General features: G+C 39.7%; 1 protein-coding gene across 1 annotated transcript; it reads right to left on the bottom strand.

Annotated features, from left to right (window-relative positions):
- Positions 1-1732: 1732 nt before the first annotated feature.
- Positions 1733-11375, bottom strand: LOC133714022 (probable LRR receptor-like serine/threonine-protein kinase At3g47570). Its single transcript, XM_062140037.1, has 4 exons — positions 8654-11375; positions 8313-8524; positions 2349-2796; positions 1733-2218 (listed from the first exon to the last, which is right to left on the bottom strand). The coding sequence occupies exons 1-4, from the start codon at positions 11355-11357 to the stop codon at positions 1839-1841; spliced, it is 3744 nt and encodes a 1247-aa protein (XP_061996021.1). The 5' UTR covers positions 11358-11375; the 3' UTR covers positions 1733-1838.

Consider the following 11375-nt stretch of genomic DNA (forward strand, 5'->3'; position numbering starts at 1 on the left):
GGAGAGATGAAAGATTAGGGCAGACGCAAAATCTATCATGCATTAACATATACCGAATCCCATCAGCACTGGCCTTAAGACAGTTTTCTAATTTAAATTGCCTATATAGACATCATGACTCCAAAGCAGTAAAATTGTAGAAAAAAAATAAAAATAAAAAAATAAAAAATGATGAAGCATTAAGCTACTGCAACCCATGACACAGCAGAAAACTTTCCGACGCAAGAAGACGGTCTCTAATGGAAAGCAATTCAGATGCAACGTCACTGACATCTATCTGGTCTCTTGGGACCTCAATAGCTTTACATTTTCTCTAGTATAGTCGGTATCTCCTTGAAGTAATCTTGAATCTGTTATCTCTGTAACACGTTCTGCTGGAGCGGTCTTCACAAAATTATGAAGATTCAAGCCGTCACTGAACATGTGATCAGTTGGTCTCTTCCCCGTAAACATTTCTAACAAGTAACAAGAGAATGCCAAAACTGTAGACATCTCCATATGTGGATACCTCATTTCCCATACCATACTCTACAGAGAATACTAGAACTTGTCACCACAATTGTACATTTGTAATTGTGTAGACAAAAGAAAGAGAAAGGAAACTGTGAATCATATTTAGGACAAGTAAATACCTGGAGCAGCATAACCAATTGATCCTCTGATCCCAACAGAACTTGATTGATTTGCAGAAGCAGTACTGTGGTTAGTTTTGGGAGAACATTGCTTGGCTTGAGATCACAGTGAACAATTGGTTGTTCACAACAATTTTGAAGATGGTCCAGTGCATGAGCCATATCAATGGCAATCTCGAGCCTTTGAACAAGACCTAAATTCTTTGGTGGGTCTCTTGCATCTTCTTTCCAGTTCTAAGTGAAAGTGGTATTTGGTTCTGAAATTGGTACGTTCCAAGTGAGGTATATGACACATCAATTTATAGGCATGACAAAGTGACTTCACTCTTCGCTTCTAATTAATTATAGTTGTTGGTTTTCCAAAGGGACATAGGAAAGTGCCATGATTATGTAGTTCATAACATTGGCATGGTGCAACTTTATTTTCCACAAAAGAACTGTACAAGGCCACGCTTTTTTTTTAAAAAAAAAAAAACCTTAACCCACCTCACCCTTACATATGTCGGTGAGAATTGAACCCATGACCTTTACAATGTTGGAATTATAACTTACCAACAGATCACAGCTCACCGACCTGTACAAGGCCACGCTTATTTCTTCCCTGAGTTTCATTTGTACAGGGCATGTGCAATTTCGTTTGTACAGGGCACGTTCATTACCAAAGAAAAAGAATACACTGTCACTGAATGTCGTTACCAGATCGAAAGTCTCAATTGCCTTTTGCAGAGTCACTCTTTCTAAATCTAAGCATGATCTATTACACTGGATTGATCGAGACACATTAATTTAGACAATAGTACTGAACGTTTTTAATTATTTCCCAGCAACTGTAGCAGGAACACAGAAATCACACACAGCACAAAATACATGCTCAATATCGATTTCATGCTCACTTGGTAAAAATATAAAATCAAAACACAACCGAATGGATGTCGGGATGTTGCAGTACAACTGATCAAGCTCATGACAGCTTCAGCTTGATTCATTGATCCGAATGGGATCATGTACGTGTTTCAATTTAGGATACAAAATTCCACAGTAAGTATTAGTACTCTTTTATTCATTTTCGTACATTAACATGCAAATTCCAAGAACCACTATGGTAGCAACAGGATTTCAGAGACAATTCAAAAACAAAACAGATCAGAATACAAGAACCATACAACAATTTATTAGACATCACAAGACATAATAATTTGAAAGGTTCTAGCTGAGAAGATTGCGCCTAATGGATTGCAATTCAGATGCAACATCACTGATATCCTTTCTGTTTGTGGGGGATTCAACAGAACATGCAATTCCTATACCAAGTATCAGAGTCAAGCACTCTTCAATTTTCTGTGCTCTCACACTTAATCGGCTGTGCTTGTGAGCTTCAGCGACATTGGTGGTGCCTTCTTGAAGAACTAGTGACTCTGAAATCTCTGAAACAAGTTCAGGGAGAGCTGTCTTCACATAATTATGAAGATTCAAACTGTCACTGAACATGTAATCAGTGGGTCGCTTCCCCGTAAACATTTCTAACAAGAGAATGCCAAAGCTGTAGACATCCCCGTATGTGGATACCTCACTTCCCATACCATACTCTACAATTTAAACAATATCATAAATATTTGTCACTACATATGCATAAATCAAATAGCTCTCAGTGTTTTTGAAATATGTTACAGTAAAACAGGGTGAGCAAAAAATTCTGAAGCATATGAGGAAAATTACCTGGTGCAGCATAACCAACCGATCCTCTAATTCCAATGGAGCTTGATTGATTTCCAGAAACACTAGTGGTTGGTTCTGAGAGAAACTTTGACAGCCCAAAGTCGGAAACATGTCCAGTCAGGTCACCATCCAGAAGAACATTACTTGGCTTGAGATCACAATGAACGATCGGTGTCTCACAATGGTTGTGAAGATAATCCAATGCACTAGCAACATCAATGGCAATGTTGAGCCTCTGATTAAGACTTAAAATTTTGGGTGCTTCTGTTACCTCTCCGGTTCCAATAGATGGATGCAACCACTCTTCCAAGCTCCCGTTGTCCATGAACTCGTAAACAAGAGCCTTGAAATCATTGCCACCAAAATCAATACTTGAACATGCAGTTAAGATCTTGACCAAATTTCGATGTCTAATATTTCTCAGTACCTCACATTCGGCCATGAAACTCTTAGCTGCTCCCCAGTGTAACATGTTAAGCACCTTCACAGCAACAACAACTCCATCTTCAGCAAGGATTCCTCTGTACACAGACCCAAAAGCACCCACACCGATCAAATTGGCTGAAGAAAAACCATCGGTAGCTCTGAGGAGTGTAGCATATGAAACTTGCAAAAAAGAGTTCCCCAAAGTGCTTAAATTAGTTTCTCTCCTTTTCTTACCAAGAAGAAAAAGAGCAACCAGTCCCAAAAGAGTGAACCCGGAGACTAAAGAGATCATAAGTTTCATTCTACGAGACAACCCTTCTCCTTTAGACTCATTAAGCTTGCACAGAGGAAGTCGAAGACTAGCCATACCTCCACAGAGTCTAGCATTTCCAGCAACTGAAGTCGCACTTGCATTCTTAAAAACACCGCCAGTTGGTACTGCTCCCCAAAACTGGTTGAAGGAGAGGTTCAGGTACTCCAACTTCAGATTCTCAAGAAATTGTGGAATTTCTCCTGACAAATTGTTGCGAGAAAGGTCTAATTCTCGAATCCCTCGCAATTCCTTCATAGATGAAGGAATGGGTCCCAAGAAGAAGTTGCCTGGCAAGTATAGTTCTTCTAAACTCTCGCAATTGCCGAGGCTAGTGGGAAGTTCTCCTGATAACAAATTGTCAGAAATGTCCAGTGCACCTAAATTCTTCAGTTTGCCAATCTCCATCGGAAGGGAACCAGTGAATTGGTTTCTGTCCAATGCCAAAGATGAGAGGCCAATAACTTGGGGCGGTATCGTGCCATTCAGATTGTTTCCAGAAAGAAACAATACGTTTAACCACTGGCATTTCCCTAAACTGGACGGGATGCTACCTTCTAGATTATTTTCTTGCAATTGGAGATTTGCTAACGATGTTAAATTTCCAAGAGAAGATGGAATGCTCCCCGATAATTCATTGTTGTCAAGAAGCAACCGCCCAAGCCCTGAAAGCTGCCCAATGTCTGCGGGGATGCTACCTGTGAAGGAGTTTTCTTCCATTTCGAGGTATTGCAGGTTGACAAGATTCCCTAATCCAGTTGGGATGCTTCCATGTAGTTGGTTTTCATTGACCACGAATCTTTGGAGATTGGTTGAGAGATTGGATATTGATTTGGGCAACGTCCCTCCAAAATTGTTCTGGCCGAAGTCCAATTCAATAAGCTGTGTGGCATTGATCAGTTCTGAGACAAAACTCAAGTCACCATCTTTACCGCTTCCAAGATCATTACTATGGACACTGAATATCATGAGGTTATGAAGATTTCGTAAATTTGGCACCTGTCCAGTGAGTTTGTTTAACAAACATTGAAACGATACAAGATTTGTTGCCTTGGATATTGAGGAAGGGATGGCCCCAGTAAATTGATTTTCGCCAACGGAAAACCATTCAAGGTTGGGAAAAGCATTGCTCAAGTTTGATGGAAGACTTCCTTGAATTTGGTTACCTCCTACGTCGAAAACAGCTATACCAGAGAGGTTGTAAATGCAGGAAGGGATGATACCAGATAACCTATTTAAGTCGAAATAGATACCTGTTAATCTTTTCAACTGGCATAGAGAACTAGGAATGCTTCCTTCTAAGTTATTACCAGCTACAGCAAATCCCTCAAGAGACGAGAGGTTCCCCAAAGAAGGAGGGATCTCTCCTGTTAAATTGTTGACTTGCAAAACAAAATATTGAAGCTTTGACAAGGAACTCAGCTCGGGAGGAATTTGACCCACTAGATTGTTTCTATCAAGACGGAGACTGATGAGTTTGAAGCAATTGGATATATTGGCAGGGATGGTGCCAGTAAATGAGTTATTGTGTAGACGCAATACCTGCAGTCTATGCAAATGCCCAATTTGAGGAGGGATTTGATGAGTGAAGCTATTGTTCTTGAGAGTCAGCACTCTTAAGAAGCTTAGATTTCCTATGTGTGGAGAGGATCCCACCAACGCTAGAGACCCCAGCTCCAGCTTCGTCACCCTTTGGCGATGTCGTCGACTGCAGGTGATGCCGTGCCACAGGCAAAAGTGAAGGGTTTCATTCCATGAGCTTGTGACCCGGTTCGGATCGTGTTGTATTTGAGCTTTCATTGCTAGCAATGCCAGCCTATCCGTCTCATTCCCTTTGAGTCTCGGATGGTTCAATTGCATGGAGCTACAACAGAAAATGGACATGGAATTTAAAACTAATGAGTATATCAAAACCAATTTCATAACCAAAACTCCCCCCATTTTTAGTTTCTTCTTTGGACTAAAGAGACTGAGGTAAATATGGATGGTGTTGGGTTGTGAAATAGGTAGTTTTGTGTTAGATTTGATAGGAAGATCAAGAAGTACTCGAAGGGATGGAGAACTACTGTTGATTGATTCATTGCATTCTTCCAGAACAAGACCGACTTGACTCACTTGCTTCCGACTAGAGACGACTCTCGTTTTTCAAAGGCAACTGTTGTTAGTGTGTACCATGGGGCGAGCGTCCGCTGACCACCCCGCTGGGTTTTAACAGTGGCGTGGCTTTCACGTTCTGTTGTGTTAGGAATGCCAAAGAAAACTTTGAGGTCAGTAAATTTATGTTTACTGCAATCACATGCGGTGCACATGTGTCATAACTGGATCACAAAGGATGATGACCGACCGAAATCCGCCGCACAGAGCAGCTTTGGGACAGTGAGAGTCTGAACGAGTTTGAATCTCATCAACCCAAACTTTTGCCTCCAGCAGTCCCCATCGCTTGCCTCCTCCTTATTTTGCGCACCATTATCACCCTCAATCTCGCCATGACCGACCGAAATCTGCCGCACGGAGCAGCCGTCCCCATCGCTTGCTCCGATATCTCACATCCACCATCTACCACCCCCGCCACCGCCTCCTCAGCAGCTCAATCAGGTATGTCCGTATGTGTATGTTTCTGCACTTCTGGGATATGATGTTGAAGATTTGAGTTTTGTGTGTAGAGATATATATTTTGTGATTTTGAGAAGCTAACTGTTCAGAGATATATAAATTTATTTTTGGTCTTGTTATTGTGTAGGTAGAATGAAAGGAGGGTTTAATGGATTGAAGGGTAAAAAATCTCCCTTAATACTATAGTGCTCATGTCAACAACTATTCTTATGTGGACATGGGAGAAAACCCCACTTCTTACTACCTTGGTTCCGGCCAAAACCGAAACCCGGTTGCAGGTGTCTTCAGGTTGGTATCCAGGTGTTTATTTCTTCCAATTTAGATGAAGTGTTGCATTATATGTTTGTTAAGAGTATGTGTTTGGATTGTGTATGATGCAGAACTGAGGGATGTTGTTGTAGATAGCTCTGTACCATTGGAACGAGAACTACATGTAGGCAAGGGCGTAACAACATTAGCAGAGGGATGCCTGGAAAGAAGAATTTCGTGCGGGGTTAGGATCTACACTAGATTCCGGACCATAAAAGCGATGAGATTAATAGTGATCAAGTGACAGACACTGTTGAGAATAATGGTAAGACAATGCATTTTTTCTTTTGCCTAGTTTATTGATGAAGAGTTTATATCAGCCCGTATTTTGATTAAAGTAGTGCTTTGGTAAGTATTGTTGTTGTGCTTTATCAAGCTGTTTGTCAGAGCAGCAAGAGAATGTTGCCAAATCAGGTGCTCTTGAATTTATCTTATCATGATGCTACTCTTCAGGTTGTGCAGCAATTGTAAATGTCTTAATATGCATGGTTTAGAAGTCCGGAGACTTTAGAAGTCCGACCTTATACTGTTATTATTATCTAAACTCTCCAGCCTTTTCTGTTTACTCTGTTTTGTGTTTATATATCCTCTGTTTCATATATAGATGTTTCATATATTGGTTTACCAGCAGACGAAACTCTTAAAAATTACCTTATGTAGTCATCTAAGAAAGAATAAAGGAGTGAGAAAAATGCAAAAAGTTAACTCTTTTGTTATACCTGCAACTTTTATGTTCTAAGGTCTCTAGTCTTCTCTGTTTTCCTCTATTTTGTTCAATCAATATATATATATAGGTTTTCTTCTATAATTGTATTTTCTAATTTGCATTACAGTAATCAAACTCCAAGACGAAGTTCAAAATCTATATGTTGTCTCGTATATCATAAATGTGGAGTTGTCTTCATTTCTAGGATATAGTATTAGGAAATGACAAGTAAATCAATTTGACGTCCTTTAATCCTTCTAGTTAACTGATGATTGATCCAAATAAAATCGATCGATTATTCATAATTTGATTAATTCTACAAGCAACAGTTTTGAAGGTAGACGCATGAAATTGTTTGATAGAAAGTTGTCTGCTATCAAAAACATGACTTAAGAGTTATGCATGGGGATTTGATAAAAATAAAACAGAGTTGGGATGATATGCACATTTCTTATGGCCCTTTCTGAATTTTAGCTTGAAAGTTTGCTTCTTTAGTATATCTGGCAAAGTTTTTGAGTTCTGGGCTTTCATATTTTCTGGCAAAGTTTGCTTCTTTATTTTCTGGATGCATTTTGTAATTTCAATCAGCATATTTTCCTTAAAAAAAATATAAAATAAAAATAAAAAAAATAAAAAAAAGAAAGAAAGAAAGAGACCACACTGTATAAAAGTAAACAATATATATCCGGGCAGCAGCTTAACCAAAACACTGTGTTTTTACTTGTTAATGTGTTGTAATAACTAATAAGCACTAAGCAGCACCAATGTTGATTCTGTTATAAGGTCCTTGCCTCCTTGGTCTTCTCGGCTTTCCTGTGTTTTGTTCATATATATTGATTTTCTCTATAATTGCATTTTCTAATTTGCATTGCAGTGACTACATGCCAAGGCAAGCTCATATAACATTTACAGATATACCGGCCGTGATAGAATGGAGAGCTAAGTAAAATATTATGTAGAACCATCTAGGAAAAGTTGAAGGAAAAAAGAATGCGGTAAACGTTGACTGGTTTTGGTAAATACTGCAACTTCTTCAACAAGAAAGTTCCAGTGAAGGGACTTGTACTAGTAGTGCATATTGATTTTCTTCTACAATTATAGTTACTAATCAATCCTATTAGTATGAAAGAATAGATGTTTAAATTTGTTTGATAAGAAGTTGCCGATCTGTTATCAGATTTAAGAGATATGCCTGGGGTTTGGATCAAAAAATGAAACAGAGTAAGGATGAAGTAGGAACTCTATGTGCCAATAAAAAGTCAACAACCCAATAATTCGGAAATGCACATTAGGGGATCAAAGCCTCAAAAGGCTCAAACACAAAGTTACACACTCAATACAAGATGAATTGGTAACAACAACACTTCAAACACGGTTGAAAAACAAAAGATATCAAAATACTAGAAGAATAGATCAGTGACAATTGAAGGTTCTAGCCAAGAAGGTTATCCCTAATTGAATGCAATTCAGATGCAACATCACTAATATCCTTTCTGTTTATGGGGGATTGAACAGAACATGCAATTCCTATACCAAGTATCAAAGTCAAGCACTCTTCAGTTTTCTGTGCTTTTACACTCCATTGGCTGTGCCTTTGAGCTTCAGCGACGTTGGTGGTGCCTTCTTGAAGAAGTAGTGATTCTGAAATCTGGGAAACACCTTGAGGGAGAGATGTTTTCACATAATTATGAAGATTCAAGCTGTCACTGAACATGTGATCAGTGGGTCTCTTCCCCGTAAACATTTCTAACAAAAGAATGCCAAAGCTGTAGACATCCCCGTATGTGGATACCTCACTTCCCATACCATACTCTACATTTCAAAAAATATCAAAAATATTTGTTACTACATTTGTGCATAAATCAAATAGCTCTCACTATTTTTTAACTATGCACGTTAGAGTAAAACAGGGGAAGTCTGAAGCATATGAGAAAATTTTACCTGGAGCAGCATAACCAACTGATCCTCTAATTCCAATGGAGCTTGATTGATTTCCAGAAACACTCGTGGTTGAATCTGTGAGAAACCTTGCTAGCCCAAAGTCAGAAACATGTCCAGTCAACTCTTTGTCCAAAAGAACGTTACTTGGCTTGAGATCACAATGAACTATTGGGGTTCCACAGTGGTTGTGAAGATAATCCAATGCAGAAGCAACATCAATGGCAATGTCAAGCCTCTGAACAAGACTTAAACTTTTGGGTGCTTCTGTTAGCTCTTCATTTCCAGTGGATGGATGCAACCAATCATCTAAGCTCCCATTGTCCATGAATTCATAAACAAGAGCCTTAAAGTCATTGCCACTGAAATCAATGCTCGAGCATGCAGTTAGAATCTTGACCAGATTTCGATGCATGATGTTTCTCAAGGCCTCACATTCAGAGATGAAACTCTTAGAAGCTCCCCGATGCAACATGTTGAACACCTTCACAGCAACAATAACACCATCTTCAAGAATTCCTTTGTACACATATCCAAAAGCACCCACACCAATCAAATTAGCTGAAGAGAACCCGTCAGTAGCTTTAAGAAGAGTAGCATATGAAACTTGCAAAATAGAGTTCCCAAAAGTGTTTAATTCTGTTTCTTCCCTTTTCTTACAAAGAAAAACGAATAGAGCGAGCACCACAGCCAGTCCCAACACAATGAACCCGAAAACTAGAGAGATCACTACTTTCATTCTACGAGACAATCCTTCTCCTTTAGACTCATTAGACTTGCACACAGGAAGTTGAAGATTAGCAATACCGCCACAGAGTCTTGTGTTTCCTGCAACTGAAATAGCACTTGCATTCTTAAAAATACCCTCAGTTGGTACTGCTCCCCAAAATTGATTGAAGGATAGGTTCAGATTCTCCAAGTTTCCAAAGCGCTCGAAAAACTGTGGAATATCTCCTGACAAATTGTTTTGAGAAAGGTCTAAATATCGAATCCCTCTCAAGTCCTTCATAGATGAAGGAATGGCCCCCAAGAAGAAGTTGCCCTGCAAGATCAGGATTTCTAAGCTCTGGCAACTGCCGAGGCTACTGGGAAGTTCTCCTGATAACAAGTTGTTAGAAACGTCCAGTCTACCTAGATTCTTCAAATTTCCAATTTCCATGGGAAGTGAACCAGTCAATTGGTTTCTATCCAATCCCAAAATTGTTGATAAAGATGAGAGGCCAATAACTTGGGGCGGTATCGTGCCATTCAGATTGTTTCCAGAAAGAACCAATTCGATTAACCAGTGGCATTTCCCTAGGCTGGAAGGGATGCTACCCTCTAGAATATTTTCCTGCAATTGGAGAACTGTTAACAATGTTAAATTTCCAAGAGAAGATGGAATGCTCCCTGATAATTGGTTGTTGTTAAGAAACAACCGCCCAAGCCCTGAAAGCTGCCCAATGTTTGTGGGGATGCTACCTGTGAAGGAGTTTTCTTCCATACCGAGTGCTTGCAGGTTGACAAGATTCCCTAATCCAGTTGGGATGCTTCCATGTAGGTGGTTTTCTCCAATTGCAAGGCCTTGGAGATTGATTGAGAGATTGGATATTGATGTGGGCAACGTGCCTCCAAAATTGTTGAAGCTGAACCCCAACCGAGTTAGTCGTGTGGCATTGATCAATTCTGAAACAAAACTCAAGTCACCATCTTTACTGCTTCCAAGATTATTACCAATGACAACGAACCACATAAGGTTATGAAGATTTCGTAAATTTGGCACCTGTCCAGAGAGTTTGTTTGACGAACATTGAAACACCACAAGATTTGTTGCCTTGGATATTGAGGAAGGAATGGCCCCAGTAAATTGATTGTCGGCAACGGAAAACATTTGAAGGTTGGGAAAAGCATTGCTCAAGTTTGATGGAAGACTTCCTTGAATTTGGTTTCCTCCTACAGCGAAAGTAACTATGCCAGAGAGGTTGTAAATGCAGGAAGGGATGATACCAGATAACCTATTTGATCCGAAATAGATACCTGTTAATCTTTTCAACTGGCATAGAGAACTAGGAATGTTTCCTTCTAAGTTATTAGCATTAAGAGCAAATATCTCAAGAGACGAAAGGTTCCCCAAAGAAGGAGGGATCTCTCCTGTTAAATTGTTGAATTCCAAAACAAAAGTCTGAAGCTTTGACAAGGAACTGAGGTGGGGAGGAATTTGACCCACTAGATTGTTTCTATCAAGACGGAGAGTGATGAGTTTGAAGCAATTGGATATATTGGCAGGGATGGTGCCAGTAAATGAGTTATTGTGTAGAAGCAATACCTGCAGTCTATGCAAATGCCCAATTTGAGGAGGGATTTGATGAGTGAAGCTATTGTTCAGGAGATGTAGCACTCTTAAGAAGCTTAGATTTCCTATGTGTGGAGATATGGATCCCCCCAAAGCTTGAGAGCCCAGCTCCAGCTTCGTCACCCTTTGGTGATGTCGTCGACTGCAGGTGACGCCGTGCCACAGGCAAAAGTGAAGGGTTTCATTCCATGAGCTTGTGACCCGGTTCGGATCGTGTTGTATTTGAGCTTTCATTGCTAGCAATGCCAGCCTATCCGTCTCATTCCCTTGGAGTCTCGGATGGTTCAATTGCATGGAGCTACAACAGAAAATGGACATAGAATTTAAAACTAATGAGCATATCAAAACCAATTTCATAACCAAAACTCCCCCCATTTTTTATTTCTTTTTTGG

This window comes from Rosa rugosa, chromosome 6 (assembly GCF_958449725.1).
Source record: "Rosa rugosa chromosome 6, drRosRugo1.1, whole genome shotgun sequence".
Lineage (NCBI taxonomy): Eukaryota > Viridiplantae > Streptophyta > Magnoliopsida > Rosales > Rosaceae > Rosa > Rosa rugosa.

What these genes read in the sequence shown, in the direction of transcription:
- LOC133714022 (XM_062140037.1), bottom strand. Translation starts at nt 11,357, where the DNA reads ATGGGGGGAGTTTTGGTTATGAAATTGGTTTTGATATGCTCATTAGTT. An exon ending in AGTTGGTTATGCTGCTCCAG is followed by an intron (nt 8,525 to 8,653) that starts GTAAAATTTTCT and finishes TTTGAAATGTAG; the next exon opens with AGTATGGTATGGGAAGTGAG. An exon ending in GCACCACCAACGTCGCTGAA is followed by an intron (nt 2,797 to 8,312) that starts GCTCAAAGGCAC and finishes GGAGCAGCTAAG; the next exon opens with AGTTTCATGGCCGAATGTGA.